Genomic DNA, 26,352 nt, shown 5'->3' on the forward strand with positions numbered 1-26,352 from the left:
GTTAACTGATGGATACACACCATTTTGTGATGGAATCAAGAAATTGTGATGACTGCCAAATCCTGCTTTATGTAACGAGCAAGTTATAATTTTTGTGTCCTTGCATGCGGTACAATAGGTGGCGGTGTTCTGAACAGAGCTGCTGTGCATCCGCTTAAGAGCTTTTATAAAGGTCACTTCATCTGGGCCTGCGACACAGGAGGCAGTGACATAAAAGTGCCCCAGCCATCAGCTGGGCCAACAAATGTTTGTCTCAATGAGGCCACTTATCCTTAGGAACACAACAATGCCATCAGAAACAGCCAAGAGTTTTTGGCCTCAGATACTCATGAAATTAATCTGCATTTTAAATGCTGCATCATGTACATTTACCACCACCACCACTACTACTATGACTTATATTAATAACTAAAAACTGTAATACTTTTGCTACAATTGAAGCTGAATTTTCTCTGGCTTCACAAAAGAACTTGTGTTGTACGTTTCATAATTAATTGTACTTAATAATTTCTGAGACATGAATAGAGCGCAACCACCAAAGTCAAACTCCATTTGTTCCCTGAAAAATTAACATTTGATGTGTTCCCATTTCTAAACAATTTTTCCAATACCCGATAAAATATATACTCCATTCCAGGACCTGTTGCAGTCATAAAACATTTATGAAGTCAAGTTCATTATGGCTATAGCCCTTAATCACAAAATAGTTTCAAAGAACTTCACAAGCCCACAGTTCACACGGATGGACAACATCCTCTGGTCTAAAACCCCATCCGGGCAAGGAAGACCTCCCAGAATCCCCATTTGTGGGGGGGGGGGGGGAAAGGGAAGAAGCTTTGAGAAAGAATCTCAGATGGAGGGATCCTCCTTGTAGGATGACCAGACTAGCGAGCTGGCAAGCTAGCTAGATAGATACTAGTTGTATAATATAAGTGTAGTGTGGGATAGTGGTCAATAATCACACGATATGATAAATAAATGATGCAAAATGTTAGTTTGAACAGCATGAGAGTCCATTTGATGAAATGAAGCACAGCAGGTAGCCCTCTGGGGAGTGGTCCTCCTCAGATTCTTTTACGGTCGGTCGATACTGAATCCTCCACAGCGACAGTCTCACTTCGCTCATGGACACTGGAGAGGGGAGGGGAGAGAGAAGAGAAGCGGCAGTTCGACAGTCCAGAATCCAGATGTTAGGGGCAGGATGAGAGACCAGGTGGAGACTATATGCGGTTTAACCAAATATAAGAGTGTAGAAATAAGTCTAGAGTCAAGATGAAAACATTTCTCCAGAGAATAGTCACTGTAATTTCCACGGGTAGGGCATTCCAGTGTACTGGAGCCTGAATACAGAAGGCTCGAGATTTGAACCTGCTGACTTCTTTTTGTATAAATAATTTAAACACTGTTAATATTAAACAGTAAAACCTTTAAACGCTCAAGTCTTTAATGGCAAATGACAGGTGAAATGCAAAGATTAATTGCGTCTCACCTTTTTTTCCACCTTTAACACTTTCTTTTGTGTGTGGTCTTTAAACATGAGCCTGCAAAATTAAAAAATCTTTTTAATTCCTCAGTTTATTTTATGACCCCTTGTCAAGGCTAGATTTTGAGTTGGAAAAAAACACAAAGCCCAAGAAAAAGCAAATGACAGGCCTAGAATTAATCTTTCGATGCTTGCTGAGCTAAGGTCTCGTCCGATATAATGACATCCTGCGCAACATCATACATGACAGTTCAAAATCTAAAGATCTGTGCTATTTTAAGAACCCCCCCACCTCCCACCCATCCCTCCCAATTCCAATTTTGATTTAATTCAGAATTCTAGGACCTCCGGGTTATTTAACTTCAGAGGTTTCACTGTTGTCACTGTTGTCTGTGTGGAGTGTTGCATCAGGCCCAAAGGGAACGCCAACATGTGGTTAAGAACTGTTGATGTAAACCAGGCGTCTTTTTTAAAGAGCTGCTTGGACTGAAAAGTGGTGTGTGACAAGGAAGCGGTACAGTGCAGATGTGATCATGGAAGCAGGAAAGTCATTAGGTTTCGGGAGACTGACACTTTTGAATAAGAGCCACCATTATTAGGGAGTAGAAGATGTTCCACAAACTCAATCAAAATCTATAATCTGCTTTGCTTTAGATTGGAGCCTTGCAGCCTTTTCTTAGTTACAGCTTTCTAACCTTCTTGGTCTCATTGATCTATCACACCGACATTGGAGTATTGGCTAAACGCTTATATTTCCTTCCACCCTGTCCTTTCTCTTCTTTGCCTGTCAGTCCCCCGTGGTGCGGCTGCAATGTTTTCTTGTGACTGTTTGCCTACTTACCTGCAAGGTATCTGGTCAAACCAGCTGCTGATTCACTCAAAGCAAAGTAACCTTTTTTTTTTTATGTATAATCAATCAAATGTTAATTTTCCTTTGAAATTGACTGTTTTATAGAGTTCGGAATTTCTAGCCAAAAACACCTTACAAATCGGACAACACAGATTAACGAAAAAAACTCTTTTCTTCATTAACCATATATTATTCATCCTGCTTATGTATCAAATAGGTATAAATATATTTTGGAATATTTGTATGTTGTTATAGAATTTTTATTAGATTTTTTTTCATGTCCTCTTCGTGCCCTTTATTGGACATCTGCCACTGAATTAATCACAATTGATAGTTGCACTGTGGTTGCCATACTTAGTCATGCCCCCTTTTTTTTTTGACAAAAAGTGATACACCCATTTATTAATCTATTAAAAGTTATTTCCCAGACCCCTAGGACTCCAGAGGGCCAACAGTGTCTTTTTAAGTCATTTCTCCTTTTGCTACAAACTACAAAATCATTGCCAAGAGAGGCTTACATTATGCTGCTCTGATCTTACGTGCGTATGAATGTATTACTGTATTATCGCGGTGATCGATGGCACAACCCTACCACCATTTCCGCTCTGTCCGGCAGGCGCTGCACTTCAGAGTTCCACTTTCTTCTTTCTGCCAGCAGTGTTGTTATATAATCAATTATTGAAATGTATTAATAGACTGAGAATTGCGATGCATCTTGGAATCGATTCTGTCACCCACACCAAATGTTTTGTCTTCTCCACCTGGCTTTCTGCATTCCTGGGCTTATCCCTGGAGTTGTTTGTGAGACTGATAAATTAATGTTGCCATCAAGTTCATCGGCCTGTGGCCCTCCTTACTCCATAGTTCACAAGCGGTAGTTTCACTTTTCTGGTATTTTAAAATGCTAGTGGTGTTTTTTCAGAGCTGTCGAAATTATGCTCATAAAGCTTCAACAATCCCTTAAAATGTAGAGCTGCCTGACACAGGTAACACTATTTTTTCATCATTAACGTTTTGATATATTTTAACTACTGATGCATTACACAGCATTACAAGCCACAGTTGCAGTTAATAATTCAGGACATTTTGATTAATGTGGCTAGGGCTTCCTTTGTGCGCACTAAGCTGACATAAAGAGTGGGTTACGGTGCGCATGGAGAGACAGCATTCTTGGATGCTCATGTTTGTTGGAGACTTGACTCAAAAGGCAGCAAATCCTGTCAGATGTGAGCAATGACTTTTCCAGTTGTCCTGTTTGTCCTTGTGCTATGGTTCTGGTGATAATGTAGTCATTCCCCACACTTGGTCTATGGACACTCGTATTCTCATCAGTGTTTATTTTTTGCTCTTCTATGTTATACAAACTAAATGGAATCTTCACACACTATGATTGCAATTGAAGCGCACAGTCAAACTACACTCTTTACAAGTAGAATTCATACCATAAATATGTTGCATGTTATGCTCCTGCTTACTCAAGAATGTGTTCTTTTGCGTTTGTGGTTTTGAAGTCAAATACATTTCAGCATCCGCTGCTTTTGCTGTGAAAAATCTCAATAGAGGCAGCTCTGGCTGAAGAAAACCAAATGACTGAAATCACACACACATTCTTTTTACTTCATTACTTACCTGCGGTGATTTAATCAAAACGTAATGAGCAACACATTGCACATCTGCATTCAGGGCGCAGCTGTGTGACAGAATACAATACAGCCGTGCTCACCATTATCATCATTTTTTTGCATAACCTGTATAATATCTTTAGGAACAAATGGAAATGTACCAGATTCATATCATCAGGATCTTTTATTTGGAGGACCAAAGTAATTTAACAAAGAAAGTTGTTTTCTTCAAGTTAGATATTGTAATTTCAAAGAAAAAAAAAAAAACAGAAAACCGCAACGTGCAGCAATATTGGCACCCCTCCTTAATATTTGATTGCGCACCCTTTGGCAGCGATGACAGCCTCCAGACATTTCTGGTATCCATCTATAAGCTTTTTGCACTTCTCAGGTGGTATTTTCTCCAACTCTTCTTTTATAGTTTGTTCAAGCTGTTGAACATTTGCAATGTTCTTTTTTCCAATGGCAGATTTCTGCTCCCCCCTCCCAACGATTTTCAATTGGATTGAGATCAGGATGCATTGCTGGCCATTTTAAAGGTTCCGTATTTAGCCAAACCCAACTTTTTATAGTATTTGGGATGTTATATTGTCTCTATGGTGCCTCTGTAAACGTGAAATATGAATTAAAATAATACACACATTTCTGAGTTCCAGACGTTGTTCTGCCGAGAGGCTTGAAATTACGTCATTCGAATTTCTTGAGTTTATCTACGTCACTAGCGAAGATCTCCACCTTCCCTTTCCGCTCCTGAGCCAGCGCTGTCAACGTAACAAACACGTGCGCTCTCACAAGTGGGTCTTCTACACTGAGACAAGCAATCAAAGGAAAGGGGGCAGTCTTAGCCAAATATGGAGAAAGTGGATACAAAACTGGGTCAAACAGAAGTAGCTATCAAAGGCCTTTTCTGGACACTCATTTTTTTATTTTTTTATTTTTTTAAATTACTAAGTCCATGTTAGAAAGTCACTCTACGGAGGTCTAAATAGCCAAACTATGCGACCTTTAAAAGAGCCTATTTTCAACCTTTTCCACCGTTGCTGTGTGCTTTTGGATGTGCGCTTTGGGTCTTTGTCTTGCTGAATGACCCACGGTCTTCTCCTCAAACCAAGTTTTCTTCCACTGCGGAAAGACATTTCGTTCTAAAATCTCTTGATAATTTTCTTATGTCATGATACCTGTGATACAGTCGAGACATTCAGTACCAGATATAACAAAGCAGCCCCACAGCATTAAGGATCCTCCTCCATTCTTTACTGTTGACAGGGTGTTCTTTTCCTTAAAGGTTTCATGTAAACATACTGTTTGTGTGCATTGCTAAAAAGCTCTATTTTTGTTTCATCTGTCCATAAAATATTGTTTATCCTTAGCTCTTTTGTATCAAACACAAGTTCTCCATAGAAAAATGTTGTTTCACTTGATTCATTTGCTACTTAAACTTCATGGGTGCCAATAATGGTGAGCAGGACTGTAGGAAACTCATGCAGGCAGTATATAGAGAGATGAGCAATGTATCAGCCTCATTGAAGGTGATGCATAATACACAGAAGATACCCAGAAGTTTTACACAGTAAGAACAACAGAATGCTATCATCTGCAGTGAGAACAAAGGGTAACAGACATCGAGGGGAGCAATAGGAACTTCCACAGCATAAAAGCAGGGAGCAGCGGGTTTCTCCTCGAGCTGTCTGTCTGTTTGTCACAGTGAGCGCACTCGCTTGATATGGCTTTCAGATTTCACTTAAGACATGGCTCACTGCTTTGCATTTTCAAGAAATGGTTTGTCTGGGGATACAGTCTCAAGTGTGCGGTCCTAGGGAAAGTTGTGGGGCTATCATCAGATTGCCCCTGAGCAACCTTTTCACGATTTGCCTTCTGTTTATATTTATTGAATGTACAAAATCCCATCTTGTCTGTAACTTAGTGGATGCTTGTCAGAAAAGAATTTCAAGGTGCTTTAAAATGTTGAACTACTACTGAGTATTTAATCACACATGAGTCTGCTCCTGTAGAATACCCGTGTGCTTCAATTTTATGTCATTGATTCAATTAATGTGCGGCTACAAAAAAATGAATGACGTTCACTGCTGGTATCGCCTTCCCGCTGCTGTTGTAACATGATGTATTTGCAAAATATGTTTTCATGCAGTCAGAATGTGAACCTCATTTCCTCGTTTAAATATTTTATGATGGTTTTTAAATGGCCCCAGAAATTGTCAAAGTAAATGTCTCCACCCACTTTTTGCTTCTCTCCCCCCAGCTGAGGATGATGGACTCTGGGAGAACGGTCTTTCCTACGAGTGCCGTACGCTGCTGTTCAAAGCCATCCACAACCTGCTGGAACGCTGCCTCATGAATCGCAGCTTTGTGCGCATCGGCAAGTGGTTTGTCAAGCCCTATGAGAAGGATGAGAAGCACATCAACAAGAGGTTAGTGTCAGCATGCTGCTGTTTTTATTTTAATTTGTTTTTGGTTGTTGGGCTGTGATGTGGTCTGATGCAGCTCAGTGGGTTGTGCAAGGTTTTAGATGACACGAGGTTAACAGTTTTATCGCCTTTGTTTGTTTTAGGTTAAGCTGCCGAGTGTGTACTCTGCTTGAATCTAAGCATAGTGATCTTTTTTTCAGTTTTATAAATGCCTGTGGTCATTTTATGCCATTTTAAAACAACAACAGCATTAATACAGCTGCTCACTCATGCAAAATAAACTATCATTTGAATCCTAAAATGTCTGCAATTACTCGTACCGTGTCGGTTGTTATCAATCGTGTGCACATTATGCCGCTTGCCTGCGAGTTGTGGTGCAATAAAGCATTATTGAAAGCAATAGCACTATAAGGTAAACAAAAGGATTATGAATGGATTAGGCTGTATAGAACATTGATGTTACTATAAAAGGTTATGGTTCCCCCAACCCTGATCCAGTAGGTCATCCTGGGTGTTGTTCCTTCTCCTAACATTAGTCTGCAAATGAGACATATTCCACCTCCGCTTTGCTTTCTTCTATGGCTGATGTTGTCTTGCCACCCTTTTTTTTTTTTTTTTTTTTTTTAATATAAATAAGCTTCTGCCGTCACCTCCTTGGCTCTCACTGCTTTTTACCACAAGCGGGGTCTGCCTAGGTGCAACATTTCTAAAGAAAACAATTGAGTTCTTAATGTCAGTGTTGTAATGTCCTCCTTGCTCCCCCTACCTACAGTATTTGTGTCACGTATGGCAAGGAGCTGGACCCAAGAGCAGGCGGAGGCAGATAGATTATAATGAACAGTTTATTTAGGAAAGGTAATGGAGGTGGTCCTAGGTGGGTTGGCAGGCAGTGGCGCAGACAGGTGGCAGGCAGTGGTGAGGACATAGCAGCTGGCTTGGCGGCAGGAATGACGTGGATCAGGAACACGGGGGGAAAACACTGAGAACAAGGAGAGACACAGGAGTCAAAAAGGGAACGAGGAATGGAGTGGCTTACGTGAGGTAAATGGGCCGTGGTACCGCTGGAAGTAACTGCAATACTTTGGCGAGGATTTCCGGGAACAGGCAGGCTTATATGTAGGTGGTGACGAGGGCTGATTGGAGACAGTTGTGCGCCTTGAGGAAGGTGCTGAAAGAGAGAGGGCAGGGGAAAGAGAGAGAATCAATGGGGTAGTATCAAGAGGAAAATGAGGGGCACCAGACCCAAAAACAAAAAAGAAGTGACAGCAAGCGTCAAGGAAATCTGGGCTTCCGTAACTCCCAGGCAATGCCACAGGCTGATTGCCTCAATGCCACGGCGCATCAAGGCAGTGATTATAGCAAAGGGATTCCCAACCCATCCATCCATCCATTTTCTTTACCGCTTATCCTCACTAGGTATTGAAAATTAACATCGTTTTGAAAGTCCCATTTAAAAAAAAAAAAAAAAAATATATATATATATATATATATTTAACCCTAATTTCTTTTATATATATATATATATATATATATATATATATATATATATATATAAACTGAGAAGTGAATGGTAATTTTTTTCCACACTATTCTAATTTATTGAATTGCTGATTTCGTGGGTTTTATGAGCTGGAAGCCCAAATTATGTAAAAATAAACAAATAAATACTTGAAATTGTTTAAATTGTGGGCCCTGAATCTATACACGATGAAAGTTTAACTTTTTGAATGGAATTATGGAAATAAACCTTTCCCTGATATTCACATTTTTTTGGGAAAAGGTCTGTATGTTAGACACACTGACTTTTAAATCAAACGTTTAAGTAACAACAGTGTAACTACACAGAAAGCAACATAATTAAAACTGCACATCTGCCACTTGTCTGTGTTGCAAGAAAACAATATACGGTAAGCAAAGTTAAAAAAAAAAAAAAAAGACCATCTTAATAATACCTCAGACATTCGATAATGTTCATTCTGTTGTAAGTTTTAACCACTTGTTGAAAGGTTGACAGCAGCAGTATTTGTTGTGTTCCAGTGCTTTATTGGGCGCACGTTACATACAAGTTTTGGAGGAGGAAAATAGTCTTAAATAAAACGCCCAATAGTGGACTTGTTGACGGATGCAGGTGCACAGATTAGTGAGTCTTCCCTTGGCCCCCGGTGTTGGCAACCCACCAATATTTACCTCGATCAGGTGTTAGAGGAGCCTTTGAATTTCCTTGTTTTGTAATTACAAGTGTTCATATAACATCTCTCGTGTTGATTTTCTTTCATGACTGCAAGTTTCCAGCAGTCACATTGGTGTGTACATGTGTCAGTATGTAATTGGTTTTGGAACTGTTTTTTGTGCTGTTGCCAGATCTCCCAGTCAGGTGACAAAGGGGCCACTCAGTAACATAATCTTTTTTTGTACACTGACACATGATCATCTTAGAAATGTTCTGAACTCTTTTTTTTTTTCTTCTCCCCCCCCTCCTTCTACTGCAAGGGTGTCACTTATTTGCCACATGGTGATCTTATTTGGCATGAGATGCAATAATGGGCAAAATAATGCTAAGTAGAACTAGCTGCAGCATTTATGACTTGTCTGTTACATTGCACAGCGAATAGAGACTAGTGCCGGCCAAGAGGAAAAAACGAGTCCTTTCCTCTTTTCCTCTACTGTGGAACACTCTCTCTCTCTCTCTCTCTCTCTCTCTCTCTCCAACTCTCCATGTCTCTCTTTCACTCGCCCTCTTCCCTCCACCCCCTTATGCTGTCTCAGAACAGACTGGACAGGTTATAAATAGTAGTGCAACCACCCTGAATTTGACTTGCTGTGAGGGATGTTGTTCGGTTTCCTTTTATGCGTTTCAGCCACACTGGAATTTGAATAGACACAACACCTTCTTTTGGTGTTTTTATATTCTTGCCTTTATTATTTAGCTGCAAAAATATGTAGCATACCACTGTGATAGAGCTTTGAATCTATGTACCTTTCCCTACTTTGGAAAGTAAAAATAGACTTAAGATTTGGGTTGGGCCGCTCAGTTGTCATCTGCTGATGGAGAACGCTGAAAAGACACCCGCCCCTCCCCGTTAATCATCCGAAGTCTCCAGTTGGTGGAGGCTGGAGCCAGCTGACAGTGTTCATAACCTCAACCCGAGCCCTCGGCCTGTGTTGAAATGCTTACATCATCCCCCACCCAGCACCAGCCTCCTTTATCTTGTAGTGTACTGTATGTGGTAAGTAGTTCCACTTAAGCAGTAACTCCAGTTGTAGCCATTAAATATTATGGGGAAGTCTTTGCTCTGGTTGGCTCCCATTTAGAATGACACAAAACAGTCACTCCAATAACATGTGCTTACAAGTGAGTGTCTTTCTTTGTCTGGTTTGTAGTGTCTCCAAGTAGTGCAACCAGGTTGTTCCAGTGAAGCTGCGAGCGAGACTGGCTTTGGAAAACAGCAGGAGAGAGAGAAAGAGAGGGAGAGCTGGAGAGAGGGAACGGACAAGGGAGAGCTCATCTTAGTTGTCATGGCAGCAGAGAAATGCACCCTGGGATCGCGTGTTTCCAAGGTGAAGAGAGATGCTTGCGCTCTATTGGCCAGATTCGACTCGTCAACTTGTTCCTAATTGGCCGTGTTTCCGAAAACTAGTACAGTGGTACATCCAGTCATCTTTGATGTCTCAATTTTGATCAGGACAAAGGGATATCATTTTGTCTCCTCGATACGTGCCGTGTAATTAAAGTAGCAGCTACAGGATGTTCTCCAGCAGCACTGCAATAATCAGAGTGTTAAATTTCAGCTGTGTTGTGTTTGAACAAATATGTTCCTTTCACCTTATCGAATCATGTTCTTGTGAATGAGAACATATATTCAAGTATAGGACGCAAGTGTAACTGTTATGTTTCTGGGAACATTCATTCGGCATTGTTGTGTCCGGTGTTGTGTGTGTGTATGTGTCCCAGTGCACTGTGCCAGGCGGAAGCGGCAAGCACCACTCCTGTTAAGTAGGACAGTGCGGGATAAAGGGCCACTGCCTCCAGTCTGGGGCTAAAGCGCTAAATTTATCCCCATCGTGCTCCGAGCACAAGACAAACACACAGGGAGATGGGCATATAAGCATGTGTGTGTCAACAACCAGCATGCAGTCCACAACAGACGCCAACAAGCGCAAGGAGTTACATGCTTCGAAACAATCACATGTAGACGTCCAGGAAGGGATCAAATAGCTTTACACGTAGATATTTCCTGTAATTCATTAGTCCTTCCAGCAACAGGACCATATGACTTGGTGCTCTGGATAGACAAGTATATATGGCTCGATTGAAAAGTGATTGCGTTTTGTACTACGGTCCTGTAAAATGCTCTGAATTATCACTCTTTAAAGGCAAACTTGATTGTTCAGAGAAATTTGCCATGTAGACATTAGACCCATCACATTTATTTGGGTGGTCTTGATAATAATTTTATAACAATTTTATTTAGACAGAAAAAAAAATGTCCCCATGTTTGCACCACTTCCCATCGCAATGACTTTAAAATATTTGTTTGTATGCTGTGAAAAAATGTTTGATCCTGGAAAAGCCTTATGAACTAGATCAATTGACATGGACTAGTTACTTAAATTATGCAGTATTATTAATATACATAATGAACACTGTGTTTTTATGAATAATAATATTTTTGATAATTTTCATCTCTTAGTAGGCGATCATTTCAGGGTGTACCCTGCCTCTCGCCCAGAGTTAGCTGGGATTGGTTCCAATACGCTCGCGACCCGAGTGAGGATAAGCGGTACGGAAAATGGATAGTATCTGCAATTTTTATCTTATTAATACCCCATTTTCTGTACTAGCGAGTATTTACTGAACTCAACTTTTTTTTTTTTTTTTTTTTTTTTTTTTTTTTTTTTTTTGCTGCATTCACTTGTAATAAATAATTGTCAACCTTGACAATTCATCAAATCATGTATATGTTTAGATATAAAATGTAAATACATGAAGACATCTGTGGGGAATAAGGTTTTATTTTTTTTTATTACACTATTGTTGTTGCTCGTATTGTTGTTAGCAGTATGAGGGCGGTAAACAAGGACCCATTTGAGCATTTCCTCTTCTTCCCTCAAATGCACGGCTTCACTGTCACCACACTATTTTTGTCATGGATGTAGGGACTGAGTCACGGAAGGACTTACAATACTTAAATATTATTGACAATGAAAAGTAAGCGCTTTCAACGTCGTCTGGAGTCCCAACCGCTTGTGTGAGCTGGTTTAACGCGCTGTACCGCCAATCAACCACAGCTTTGCTAGTTAAACAGTTGCGTAAAGTTGTCACCAGGAACAACAAAAGTCTGCATCAAAATTACGATGGAGGGAGCGTGTGTGCGTGCGTGTAAACAGAGAGTGGAGGTTCGATGTTGTCAGAAACCACAGAACTTGAACAATATGCTGGGTTGCTGCAGTCTGTCTGTCTGTATCTGTCCGTCCGTCCAAGAGTCTTTAGAGAAGTGTACTTGAGGACTTCACAACGCTCTTGTCTTTATCCATCTTGTCTGTCGTTTAGTTTCTTTCTTGCTCTTCTATTTTGTTCTGTTCTCACACTATTCATTATAATATTCAGGAATAATGTTTCTATTCCTCTTCTCCACCAGTCCCCAGTATTTTTCTTCATATTACTAGTAATTTTTGGGACATTATACACAGGGCACCCTAGGCAACAATAAATTCATTTCGGAATAAGTTGATTTTTATTTTGAATAAAACAAATTCTGTCTGTACTAGAGAAAAAAAGCTGATCGCAAACACATTGAAGAGTGAGTTGTTTGAAAATGTTAAGATGCTTAATTACAAAAAAGATTTGTTCCACATAAAGTGAGGTCATTTTCAGCAATTGTGAAAGCGGCTCCCCAGTCTGTGTGCATGTTTGTCTCTTTTGGGGTGTGACGGGAGTGTTTGGGATTCTGCCATGCTGTCAGAGGTGTGTTGGTATTACCTCCATTTTTATATCTATGTGCAGGTATGATATTCTGCAAGAGGAATGGATTCCTCCTCTTTCCATAGACCTCTCTGCCTTCCAGCTTGAATCTGACATGTGTAAAGAGGCTCTCCCGCATTTTTGGCTGAGGGAAATCAATTCCAAGTAATCAAGATTTGTGTGTGTGTGCTAAAACCTGCTGGCCTTAAGAGTTTTAGCTTATTGTTTTCTCCAGCAACTGCTCTCTTGTGTAAACCGTTTGTAGAGGCAGAAACAGGCACGTCTCTCGTGGCTTTCTGTGTCTGTGTTTGTGCTACGTTGGCAGCACAGTGTTTTCCCAGTGGTCAGGTGGCTCGACAGTTGGGGAGGTTATATCATCTTGGACAGGTGCCCCCATTAAGCCTGCATATTGTTTTGTCTTAGTACATGCAAGCCTTATTAGTATTGAATATTAAAGGGCAGTTTTTGCATTGTGTTGCAGTAATTCCAAACATAGATTTAAGATGCGAGCGGCAGATGAATGTGGTCAGGTGCAGGAAATCGGAGCATCATGATCAGCGTTATTTGCAAATATACATTTCTGCCAGCAAGGGGTGCCTCTGAAGCTCTATACAGGATCTTCATTACTCCTAAACTATATGGCATTGTTAGAGTTTCATGTTTTTGCAATTTCTCAGAATTTGCTGCCCTGCTCTGCCCCCATCCTGTAAATGGTTCACAATTTGCTGTCAGCCAGCCGTCCATCATACGTGGTTCAAATTTGGTAGCAATCCGTCTGACTCTTTTTGAACGACCCATGTCTTTTCATGTCATGATTTATTTTTTTTTGTGAGTGCGCACATGACAGACATGGCTACCAAATTTAATGGTGCTAAGTGAAACTGGCATTGACTGGCTTTGTGGGCTAACATTTTGTGGGAAAGCCCTCAAATTGTGATTCATTTGACCCAAGAATAATCATGACACAGAAACATCCATTTCAAAAGGGCTAATAAATAGCTGTAGGTTTTGTAGTTTTGACTCTTTTTCACCAGTTTCTTGTCTAAAGTTTAATTTATCCTGATTCTATCTGTTCGATGCTTTAGCTGCAGAAACGATTTATAGCCACGCTGTGCCAGAACCTGTACCATCACCACACCACACAATTGGTGAAAGTAATATTTCTCTGCCTCAGATGTGATATCGAGCCAAATGACAGCCATCCATGAACACGTCAGGTGACAGCTGTGTGTTCTAATGCAAAATGTCAAGAGATGGACGCCTGGCTCTTTCCAGTGCAAGTGGCACGTGTAGTTGTTGTCATGTGGAAGTGGTCTTCATCTCAGCGGAAGCACCGCACTTAGCTGCGGACACACCAAGCCCAACAAACATTTCAGGAATGTCACAGCTCTGCAGTCTTCTTGTTTTTTCCTCCCATCTTTTAATGCCCCCCTCCCCCCATTGTCCGTCGCCACAAGAGAGGCTCTCTTGACTTTTCTTCACTTGACAAGTTTCACATTGCCCTAGCAAATGGAATCTGCTCACATTGTTAGACATTTATAGCAAACAGATAACACTACCAACACTGTAACAATACTGATTAAAGCTCCCCTTGAGGCTTGTCTAAATGCCTCACATTAGCAAACAAAAATCATATCACACTGGGACACAAAAGTGTTTGGTTTCAGCATCTAAAGAATACAAGCAAGTAGTGCCTCAAATGGTAAAGAAAGCACTACGAAGATGGAGGTTAGGGAAGATGCTACTCATTTGGCAGTAAAGCAGTGATCCCACGAGACAGAAAATATAAAGAGTTTTCATTTATAACAGCTTAGACAGGGGCTTGTTGGATTAGGATGCTCCGTTGCTTCAGGTTTACATGAACAAATGCTTATGTTGCAACACCGCACCACAAATGCACCCACTGGGAGGCTTTTAGACTAAGAGTCACACGTTATTTCTCATAGAAGTACTTTTATTCAGCAATTAGTTTTTTTTCCAAAATCTCATTGTATGTGATCGGGCCTTAACAGATCCTTACAAAATAAATTTTGTACCGTATTTTTCGGACTATAAGTCGCAGTTTTTTTCATAGTTTGGCCGGGGGTGCGATTTATACTCCGGAGTGACTTATATGTGAAATGATTAACACATTATTATATAATTTCAGATGTTATTTTCACACTGACAACCGCAAGAGGGCGCTCTAGGCCTGACGAAAGCGACGTAGAAGAGGAAGCGGCGCATGGTCTACCTCCGGAGTTGGCGGAGTTGGATTTCATTGGATTTAGTGATTTGGAGTGACACTGATGGCTTGGTAAACTTGGTAGCATGTTCTTTATGCTATAGTTACCTGAATAATGTTCATATGTTACGTTAGCATACCAGGCACGGTCTCAGTTCGTTGTTTTTGCGTCATGTAACGTTAGCTGAATGTGTTACGTTAGCATACCGTACACCGATTCAGCCTGTTGTTCGCTGTTCTATTTTAATTTTAAATTGCCTTTCAAGATGAAATGTTTGTTCTTGGTGTTGGATTTTGTCAAATAAATTTCCCCCCAAAAATGCGATTTATATTCCAGTGCGACTTTTTTCCTTCTTTATTATGCATTTTTTGGCTGGTTCGACTTCTACTCCGTACCGATTTATAGTCTGGAAAATACGGTAGTTAGTCAGTTATTTAAGCAGCCTTTTATACTCTTGAGTGGGAACACATTATTTTGCCAATGTTAATGATTGTATCATGCTATAGAAAGTGCTGTGGGAAAGACTTTACTAATTGATTTATATGAAATTGGTTGTTGATTACTTGCATCTTAAAGCAATTTAAACAAAACAAAAAATCGCAAAGGGGCTGTTTACGGACTTAATTACACTGAGCAAAAATATGAACGCAATGCCTGTTTTTGGAAACTGCTGGCACTTATTGATCAGGAGTGTTGTAATCGATATCCGGTGTTTGTGTATCAATACTGTATCAAAAGTGGTAATATACAATCCACAGAATGTGGCTTTTGTGGGGACATTGAAATGTGAGTGATTTAGAACAGTTTTGTGGGAATGCTGCCCAGATTTCAGATCAAATAAGACATCAAAAGGCCTTTTCTCAGGACTGGCAAGCAACTGACAGGAATATGCATGTACTTTTTTGTATTAACAGAAGCTATTTTCACTTTGGTTGGTCATCTGCCATACAGCAGCCTGTCCATGTGACAATGATGGTGGCTGTCAGCCTCATTCATTCAGTCTCTCTGATGTCTTGCTGCCGCCACACGACTCTGCTGGCCTTTGGCACCTCATTTCCATGACTTGTCAGCTGACAGCAAATGTACCCACCTTCCCATCTTTTTGCAGTTCTCCAAATACATACTTGAGTATCATATTCTATTCTTGCTGGGCCGAGGGCCGCTGACCGTTTGGATTTGAGACTGTGAATTTAGGAGTTGACTGTGGGTATGGCCATAATAAATTGGCATATAGATTTTAGATTGCATCTTAGCATTTTAACGTTCATATAAAAAAGATACAATTTTAGTTGCGACACCTTGAATCACAGTAGCTTCTTCGGTGTGCCGCTGACCCAAGGGGCTTTATATACCGCGGTGTGCATGGTGGATGCAATGTCTCTGCATGAGAAGCCACTCTGAAATCACTGAAACATTAGCACAAACCATAGGAAGTTCCTTTAGAGTTCTCAAATGAGTTCATGGGACACCTGAGACACGCGAAGTATCATTTGATTACTTATCTTTATGAGATATAGACAAGGAAAATGTTCAGAATGCCACTGCAACGAGACAGCTATATCCATCATTCTCCTTCTGGCTCTACATAACTTGAGGTTTTGAATGCGACATCAGGCAAAGAAAAAGGATTTCAAGTTCCAGCGTTATAAATCAAGCTATTTTGTCTCGTAAAGGGGCACCGCGTCACTGTTTATATGTATAAAATTTAGGGAAAGTGACAAGAAACCTTTTTATCAGTCTCATAATCTGAAGCTTGCTACATTTTATTCAATTTTCAGTCCTAGACAACAGAGGTTCATTGTTAAGCTCAACCCACAAAAAACACAATCAAGAATGGAATTTTATAGAATATTTAAGGGATCTAGAGGGAAACACACAAAGGGGTTTAACTAAAGAAAGAAAGTAACACTAATAATGGTGAAAGAAAGAAAATAGGCGTACGAAAAGGGAAATGGAACATCGTGTGTTGGACTATAGTTGAAAACGTGAGCGTTTAATGCGTCCGTTCCGGACGAGAGGGAGAGAGGACAAAGTTAGGATTTGGTGTGAAGCTAGTAATTTCCCCCAAATTATTAGGCACTAATATTGTACAGTTTGGCAAACACTGGCGTGTTACTCACGAACGTAGATCAGCTGGTAGATGGGGTGGTGGGGGTCTGTCTCGGGAAGCACGGAGACAGGTTTGGTCGAATGAGAAAAAGGATGCAGAAAATTGAAACAAAAACAAAAAGCAGATGAAGAAAAAATGTTATCACGCCTCGTTGGGAGCATATGACCGTCTCTCTTCCTGCCTTTTCAGGGGACTCGCTAGCAATTTCAGAGCCATCACGCTTGGCTGGAAGCGTACCTGGCACTTTAGTAGCAGCTGCTCCGATCGCCTAGCGGTGGCCCACGGATAGGCTGGGAAGCCGAGTCTCCATCCCCAAGGCCCGCGGTTACCGAGCGGCGTGCCTGAACAAAGAAAGGAGAGGAGAGGGGAGGGGTGGCCGAGGCCAGCCCGTGGCTGGCGAGATTAGCCAGCCAGGACACCAAGAGAGAAAAAACACAAAAGAGAACGAGAAGGCGGGAGTCAGGAGTTAAATACCCCGGGGGGGGGTGTCGAAGACGGCCGAGGACCAGACAAGACCACACCCATCAGCTTTGAATCTAGTCTACAATTTTGACCCATATAATGGCTTTAAAATCATATATTAATATAAAATACCCTTGACTTTGTACTCTCTTTCCTCATAGGTCAAGCATATCGGATGACTGTTTATACTTTAGTCTTGGCAAATCAACTGCTTATGGTTCAAATCACATTTGATGCTGTTTGAAGTCAAACAGCATCAAAGCAACCAGTTCTCAAAATCTCACGGCTGAAGGTATAAAGTGGACACACTGACAGGAGAAACCCCTAGAAACAAACAAGAACTGAAAGAGGCTGCAGTAAAGGTCTGGAAAAGCATAGCAAATGAAGAATGCGACGGTGTGGTGAAGTTGAACACATCTACATGTAAATAGCATGAAATGAAAGGTGGAATTCTGAAACCCAAATGTCTTCAGTATACAACAAAAACAGGAATTGACCTTGCCGTTGGAATACCTTTGGAGGGGCCCGTATGTATGTATGGATACACAGATATAGGATTGCGCAGCAGTATGGACCGGGATTACTTTTCTAAATCCCTTTGTGTGTCTGTAGGTGACATCGATGTGAGAAGACATGCCATGTTGATGTTGTTGTTTTGGTCCTCGCTTAGTCAAATGCTAACCACACACCTGTTGATGACATGTGACCCACCCTTTTCTCAGTAGTGACTGCACTCAGCGGCTCAATATTGAATGTTGCTCGAGTGCACAATAACATTGCCTTTTAATACCTGCAGGCTTTAGTAGTCAGGAATTACACCGTTGACACATTAAAATTATTTTATATTTTAACACCACAGGTAGTAATATAATTGTTAATCATTTTGGCTGATTTCATGTGCGTCTGTTTATGCTAGCCAGGAATTTGAATGTGCGGAATGTGTTTGCACCTCTGCCTGAAGAGCCACAGATGGCGGCCCGCTCCCGCCAGCACTTTACGCACACAGATGCATGTGAACGTGTTGTGTAAGGTATTCTGTGCTGGTGAGACGAAAGTCGTAGACAGCATTTCTGTTGAGATCTGCAGAATACAATACATCCCATATTTCCATTGTTGTCTGGCTCTGTTTTCTTGCAGCCCTCAGTTGTTCTCCATCGTGTTTTATTTTCATGCACATGGTGTGTAGCACACCAGTTTTATTGTGTGACAACACATATATTAAGTGCATTTACAGGCTCATACTATACAGAAATTGAGGCAAAAGGCCATTGACTTCATCCCTTTTTTAAAAACTTTCTCGAGGTGGTAATGGTTGCAAGACTTAAACAGCAGTCAAAAGAGCCAGGTGTAATTTACTGCTCTGACCGGAGCTGTCACATCACACCTCCTTAAACAAAGGTTCCATTTCTTGGCAATTTCACCAGCATATGGCCTAATTCCCCATGGTCCTTTCACAGCCCCAGCTCTCTACCTCTCCCCCGTACATCACTGAGACGAGCTGTAACTACCTGATGTTGAAAAGAGCAATTATTTTCCTGCCATTCCCACTTGGACCCTTGAATCCGAAGAAATGGTGTCATGACACTATGCATTACCCCTATGGAATCTGTTGATGAATTGTAGCGTTAGATGGTTGGAGTAAATGTAACAATCAGGGTTAAGCAGCTCTTTGTTAGAGGCCATCTTTGTTTATTTTCCATAAGATGGGGCCTTTTTGGTTGAAAACGTGCCCCAAGTGAGAATAAACAACAATTGGACAGGTGGCCATGCACCCTGCACAAGTTCGTAATGATTTAAAAAAAAAAAAAAGTTGAAAGGCAAAGATTTGAATTTATGTTTTGAGCTCCACCAATGGTGGTAAGCGTTGGGGAATCGTTGATAGAATAAGCTCATAGGATATACAGCTTCCTTCGAAGGTTGGCTTGACTGAGCATTATGGACTTGGTTAGGAGCCAAGCTATTTTGGAGGGAGCATGGAGTTGAGGCCCCGCTCCATTACATCAGGAATCACTTGAAGTCGTTTGGCCATCTGATAAGGATGGCAGCTCGCTGCCCCCATTTTGAAGTATTCTAGTCAAACCACCTGGGAGGAAACTTAGGGAAGATCTAGAACATACTTGAGGGGAAACGATAGCCCATTCTGCTTGGAATTCCTAGCTATTGTCTACACAAATATATGTTGCAAATTTTTCGGCAAGGATTAAATTTATTGTAGTGCTAAAGGTAGATGGATTTTACTCACGCCTTACCATTGTTATTTGAATGGAACAATTACGCCAGCAGCGATGCCGTCATGGCGTATGTCTGAGAGTTTTAACAGCAGAAGAGAAGAATACTTTCCTTAACAGTGGAAAACAGATTTCCATATCGTCAATTGTGATCACTGCATTCTGAGCTATTTAGGATCCCATTTGAGAGTATTTGTGTTCAGATGAAGGTTTGGGTGGGGGTATCAAATGGGATGTAATGAACCATTCAAACAATGACAGAATGGCGTTTGTGGCGAAAACCGGTCTACCCTTAGCAGTACAATGAATTTAATCCTTGCCAAAATGTCTATTACAAAACTTTATTTACGGAGTAAAAACAATCACCCTCGTTTGTATCCATTCCACTGGAAGGACGGGGTCTTTAGGAAAACGGTGGGAGCTAATTTCATGTTGGCTTTAAAGGCACACAGCAATACTCATTTGAGCTACCCACCTATTGATGGAATTTTAAAGTATCCATCATGTATTTTACTCCTTTTTCTAACAGTTAAAGCGCTCAAGTTTTTCTGCTTGTTCATTTTCCTGCTTTTGTTAACAAAGCAGGAAGTTTACCAGAAACTAATTTGCAGATCACTGGCGAGATCAAAAGTACGGTACATCACGGACCTGGTGCACACGGTCCGTAAAAGGGACCAAGGGTCGAAAGTTTGACTCTCACTATGGACAAAAATATGGAAACAGCAGATAGCAATAATAGAAAATGGGACAGTCTATGGAGACTGCTTCCTGAGCATGTTCGAAGTGCCCTTGAGCCAGACACCAAATGCATGGACATATGCATGTTCCTGACTGGAACCGACATCTAAACTTGGGCCAAAAATGATGTCTCCTTCAATAATGTCGGCACTGCTTAAGAGTAGATGAAACTGTAACTGACCAACTTCTGCCGCCAGGTAGAGCAACTACACTTCTGTTCTTTGATTCATTACTCTATTGGAAAGTGTTCAGTCGGCAACATTGATGTCATCTATAACTATACATTTCTCGTTATCTTTATAAAGGCAGATTTTTTAAATTTTTTTTACAGTTCTTTGTACTTAATGCCGTGTGCTCTTTCAGCGGATTGAGTTGATGTAATAGTACTGCAGTAGATGTGCGAGTCTATAACTCACCATCAGCCTTGATTCCATCTATAGATAGTGATTGAATACCCAGAATATAAATATTCTGCATGCACTAATGAGCATCTCTACGCTTTTCAGAAGAAAATGATTATAGATTGACTACGAGTCTCCGCTGGCACCAGTTTAGGGCTTCTCTCTACTATGTAGTCGGCGGTATTATCTTATTTGAAGTGCTCTCGCTCCATCTTCATTGCGTCGCCTGTCTATCTGCTCCTTAATCCTCTGCAGAGTAGGTGTGCGAGAGCGCAGAGTCAGAGGAGAAGACTGATATTTGCTTAATCAAATCCTCCAAGGAAGCAACCCTCCTTGATCCACTTCCAAGCGCACTGTGTTCACTTTCAGTTGGCCATCCGTCACTCGCGTTTTCTCTTTCACTGCATGTATTTGTATGTCGGACAAGATGGGGTTTAAAGAAAGAGGAAAAGCATCCAGACAGTGGCCAGCATTTTCCACTGTTCCCGCTCTATTTCCAGCTGCCTCTCTCTTTTCCGATTCTTCTTGGTGTTACTTTTGTTGTGTGCTGTTGAGGTCACACTGGCACAGGCAGGCATTGTCGTAACCAGAGCCGCTGCGTATGAGAGAAAAAGTACCCTTGTTGCTGAGCTAATTGTCGAAAAAGACCGAGTTAACTGGGGATTGTCCTTTTGTTTGACAAACGACACACTCACTGCAACAATGGCACATTTGCTTCTACGCTAGGCCCTTTACAAATTTGAGTTTTATTTCAAGAATCCAAACACATTTCATATTTTATCTGCGTCACATTTCTGAAGTGAGTACTTGTATGCTGTGTTTCCTAAAATAGCCTCTACTTTTTTATACAGTGGGGCAAAAAAATATTTAGTCAGCCACCAATTGTGCAAGTTCTCCCACTTCAAAAGATGGGAGGCCTGAAATTTTCATGAGAGGCCTGTAATTTTCACCATAGGTATACCTCACCTATGAGAGACAAAATGAGAAAAAACAAAAACCAGAAAATCACATTGTCTGATTTTTAAAGAATTTATGAGCAAATTATGGTGGAAAATAAGTACTTGGTCAAGAACATAAGTTCATCGCAATACTTTGTTATGTACCCTTTGTTGGCAATGACAGAGGTCAAACGTTTTCTGTAAGTCTTCACAAGGTTTTTTGAGAACTTGCACAATTAGTGGCTGACAAAATACTTTTTTGCCCCACTGTAAACAGTATAGTATCAATCAATCATCGGGGTATGCCGTCCCCTTGTGACCACTAAGCACCTCTCCCCAAATAGACGCCTCCTTTTCCCCTGCTAAAAAACAATGGTAGCTGTAATTACCTCAGTTTAGACACTGTTCAAACACAAATTAACGGCTAAGCCTAGCAGAATTCTGCTGCTCGCCATAACAGCAGCATCGACAGCGGTTTTAAGTTTGCATTAAAGCTGTTCTTCATCCATTATGTTCTGGCGAGCTACGCGACTTCAGATTAGTTTTACGTAGGCTGCCTCTGTCCAGCATGCTGAATTTTCTGCTGCTTTTCTATTTAATAGTCATTTTTGTTGCAAAACTACAGCTACACTCTGCATATGTTGGACTATGTTAGCTGCCTTGTCACTAACCGGCCTGGTCTCAAAAGCCTAAATTTGTGCAGTATTTCTAAACAAAAATTGTGCTTGACGTTGCAAAGGTTTTTTCCCACTGGAAGTAGGCGAAAGTATCTATTTTAAATTGTTGTTGTTTTTCCATTGGTTGATATTCTTAGTTGATTCCTGTCCCCCCTCCTGATGAAAAAGTTACCCCCCCCCCCCCAAGATGGAGGGGATGCTTTGTTACTATAGTCTGTAGGGATGTAAGTAGATCCAAACCAAGTTATAATTCATGACAGATGCATGAGGTATCACCAAAGGATGAACACACTGGTTGCTTTCTCTTTGCTTTCCACCTCTGCACCTTTTCTTTTTAATCAAATGCCTTGTATTTTGCACACACACACACGCACACAATAAGTGGATAGAGATTTAATTTTGCTTTTGACCTAATGTATTTTTTTTCATTCAAATTTCATGTTTTTGTACCAACCTGTGATCATGCCGATTTCTCTGCACCCCTTTTCCGCTTCTGTCATGTATGCATCATTCATTGCACTTCAATGATGCATGCCAAAAGACACATTTTTATTGTCTTCCTTACAGCGAGCACCTATCTTGCGCCTTCACGTTCTTCTTGCACGGCGAGAGCAACGTATGTACCAGTGTGGAGATCAACCAGCACCAGCCCGTCTACCATCTGACCGAGGAGCATCTCAGTCTGGCTCAGCAGGCATCAAGCCCCTTCCAAGGTGGGTAAACACGAGGGTTACAGTATAGTCCCCCCCAAAAAAGGAAGAAGAAAAACCCCTCTTGTGCGTCATTGTTACAGACATTGTATGCATACGTTGTCAAAATCTGATAAAGAGTGTTATCCTCCTCTATCAATTTGTTTGTTCCAAAAGTGGAATAGTGAAGATTGATTCATGAATAATATGCTAGAAAGGATGTTTTTCTGCTTTTTGGCTATTTTTGCACACGCGTATCTGCCTGTCATTTTTATTTTTTATTGTGATTATTATTATTTTATTTATTCCAAAGACACCATTTAACACAAAATAACTTTAAGCCTCTGAGAAAAGCACACAACCTGTGGGCCCAAGGACACAAAAAGTGGAGTGTTGGAGAATAATGAAAGAACATGTGCCTTCAAAGCTGTCTCTAATGTAAATGTAAGCGTTCAATGCTTCCCACCCATGACTGTAATATTTGATTGAGGGCTACTGCGTGCAATGTCTTAATGTACATGCAATTTTCTGTCATTCATTACAGATACTCTTGTTTTTTTTTTTTTTTTTTAATATAAATAAAACCTCAGAGCCTATAATAGTATTCCATCATATCATATCCAATCACCAGGGAAACACTATGCAATCCCCAAAGCCGTCATCAGCGTGCAATTTAACTCTCATAAAATGCTAACATGGTAATGATGTAAACGTGCACTCCTTCTTTGAAGGAAATGCTTTCCTTATGAACAGTAGTGTCACAAAGTTACACTCATTCATCTTATATCGGTATTAAACATTAGGTCAGACGTTTGACAAGAAAGCATTTTCCTGTGCCCCACAGACCTCCAATAAAAATCCTGCAGCAGATTTGCTGTTGTAAGGGTCTTGATATAAGCTAAACATGTCAGTTGTGTTATATTCGACAGTTTAAAATCTGCAAAGGAATGAAGGCTGCCACCCTTTGCATAGGTAATGTTTTTCTAACAACACTGCATGCACTGCTGTAGCTTCTCATCAGTTACAAAAATGTGATCCAGACCTACCACCTTTATGCTGCCACGCCAGTGTAATAATGTTCTCCTCCTCCATCCATGGCAGTAATTCATATAAAGCCAGCCCCTTCGGACAGAAGGTTACAATAACCGTTTGCTGCGAGGTTGCTTGTCTTTTTTATTTCAAGATATGGCATAGAGACTTGTGACATACGCTGTAATCACTTAGCAAACCTGGTAGCCTTACTCACCCACAGGAATTCATTTAACATGATCATACATTCTTCTGTTAACATCGAGGAGATTGTTAATGATGTCATTTTATTAGATTACACTCAACGTTTTTGAAACAGACAGCTACTTCTTGAGGATTGATTGGGTTACCAGTAGGGCTGTTGCTATCAATCAATTATTCCATGGATTATTCTATCAATGAACCGAATAATCGGATAACACATTTTTTTTTTTTGCATTAATTCATTGTGAAATCATTTCTTCCGATTAGTGTTTATTAACCAAATATTGTTTAGTTGTTATTGTTTAATGATGAAACAAAACCAGATAAACAACAACTACGCGAGCTACGCAGGACTGATGTTGGACTCAACTCTTGAGTACTGTTTAATGCGAAGGGCCACTAGTTTGATATCCACTTCTGAGGCTGCTTCAGGCTCAACTACATGTCAATTACAGGTTATTCATACTGTGGCTGCAAATAATGATTATTTTCGTAATAGAGTAAAAAAAATTCCATGAATTGATAATGATTCTTTTACTGGTTTGGTCCTTAGCATGCCAGAAAATAGGGGAAAATTTGAATCATTGTTAGCGGAAGTAAAATCAAGACGATTGCAAATGATTTATTTTGATTAAACACAAAGATAACCAGTCTGCTTTCATGCAAGACTACATAAATCAGAGAATATTTACTGTTGAGAGGCTCAAATCAGTGGATTTTGACAATTGAAATAACAGTTAAATAATGGCTCTAAACGATTAATCATCAAAATAGTTGCCAATTAATTTGATAATCGATCAGTTGTCGATTAAATTATTAATTGTTGCACCTCCACTTACCAGTTTGATACACTCTTCTCAAATAGCCAATTTGTTCAAATTACGTTTGCTGTACTTGTGTTGCTCTATGTAGACACACGGATCATGTTACTAATTTCTCACAATAATTGTCAACAAAGATTTAACAAGTTAGGAAACAGATAAACATCAGCATGCAAGTTTTTATTTCGATAAAAGTGTTTTTCAAACAACACTCCTCGGAATCACAATGTGGCCCACAGCGACTCATATGGTCCTTTGGGGCGACCTGGTGCATGTGAGCACCATCTTGGTGACCCCTGACTTCAAGCATTCTAGCGAACTATAAATTGGAAACATTGGATATTAATTTATTGAGTGTGAATAATCTTGAACGAGAAACCTAATAAAAGTTTTTTTTTTTTTTTTTTTTTTTTTAATATACATAATCTCTTAACGGTTTCATCTTTTCCACTTTCTACAGTCTGTCATTTGCAGTTAAAGACCCGTTCAACAAACAAAATGTCGCAGTTTTACCACTGCATGTGTAATTTGGAGCTTAACTCTACACGTCTGTTATTATGTATTTATAATGGTTGCATACTGTGGATTTATTCGACATCCAGCTGTCTTTCATGTGCTACTGTGCCTCTCTTACAAGCTAACTAAGCGTTGTCAGGGAATAACTGATTTCTATCTACCTAGGTCCATCCATCCGCACATCCTCCCCCTCTTTGTCCCCTCACCTCTGCCAAGCTCAGTTTACTGTTCGACAAACCAGATCTCTCCAAGATGTGACCCCATAAAAGGGCGCAGAGTGAATGGAATGAACTCTCAGCCCATTACACTGATCTGAGAACATTTGACATGTCTTCAGGGAGCCAGAGATGCACTCAAAGAGGTGCAGAAGGGTAGGGGGAAAACAGGATGCTTTGAGGCAAACGTGGTAAACCATCTCCTTAATTTTTGCTGAATTCCATCTCACTTCCATTTACTGGTCTTGTGGCTGTATGTGGAGAAAATATGTAGAGAGATTTAAGTCGTTGGATTCATCCATCCATCCATTTTCTGAGCCACTTCTCCTCACGCGGGTCGCGGGCGCGCTGGAGCCAGGAGGCGGGGTACACCCTGAACCGGTTGCCAGCCGATCGCAGGGCACATATCAACAAACAACATTCGCACTCACATTCACACCTACGGGCAATTTAGAGTTGTCAATTAACCTACCATGCTTGTTTTTGGGATATGGGAGGAAACCGGAGTGCCCGGAGAAAACCCACACAGGCACGGGGAGAACATGCAAACTCCACACAGGCGGGGGCGGGGATTGAACCCCGGTCCTCAGAACTGTGAGGCAGACTCTCTAACCAGTCGGTCACCGTGCCTCCTCGTTGGATTCAATTAAGGTTTAATATGATCAACCCCAGCTGCATTCTTTTGCAACAAAAATCTGACCTTAAATGCTACGGGTCATATCTGGTGACTTTGGTGTCAGCTGGTGTGAAACGCTA

General features: G+C 40.7%; 1 protein-coding gene and 1 long non-coding RNA gene across 4 annotated transcripts in view; one reads left to right on the forward strand and one right to left on the reverse strand.

The window, feature by feature from the left end:
* The window catches only part of med13a (mediator complex subunit 13a), a 99,932-nt gene that overhangs the window by 32,172 nt on the left and 41,408 nt on the right, over window positions 1-26,352 (forward strand). For 2 of the 3 annotated variants that reach the window (XM_061751061.1, XM_061751062.1), the window contains exons 3-4: window positions 6,216-6,384; window positions 22,690-22,835. In XM_061751061.1, the coding sequence (XP_061607045.1) occupies window positions 6,216-6,384; window positions 22,690-22,835 (315 nt within the window). Of the gene's footprint in view, window positions 1-6,215; window positions 6,385-14,516; window positions 14,640-22,689; window positions 22,836-26,352 lie in introns of those variants that run through there. The other variant, XM_061751063.1, reaches the window with a different exon arrangement.
* Window positions 7,222-17,087, reverse strand: LOC133466900 (uncharacterized). The gene is made up of 4 exons (XR_009785066.1): window positions 16,916-17,087; window positions 16,689-16,724; window positions 7,441-7,549; window positions 7,222-7,360 (listed from the first exon to the last, which is right to left on the reverse strand). It is a non-coding gene; the product is annotated as an uncharacterized LOC133466900 (long non-coding RNA).

The sequence above is a fragment of the Phyllopteryx taeniolatus genome, chromosome 17 (genome assembly GCF_024500385.1).
Source record: "Phyllopteryx taeniolatus isolate TA_2022b chromosome 17, UOR_Ptae_1.2, whole genome shotgun sequence".
NCBI lineage: Eukaryota > Metazoa > Chordata > Actinopteri > Syngnathiformes > Syngnathidae > Phyllopteryx > Phyllopteryx taeniolatus.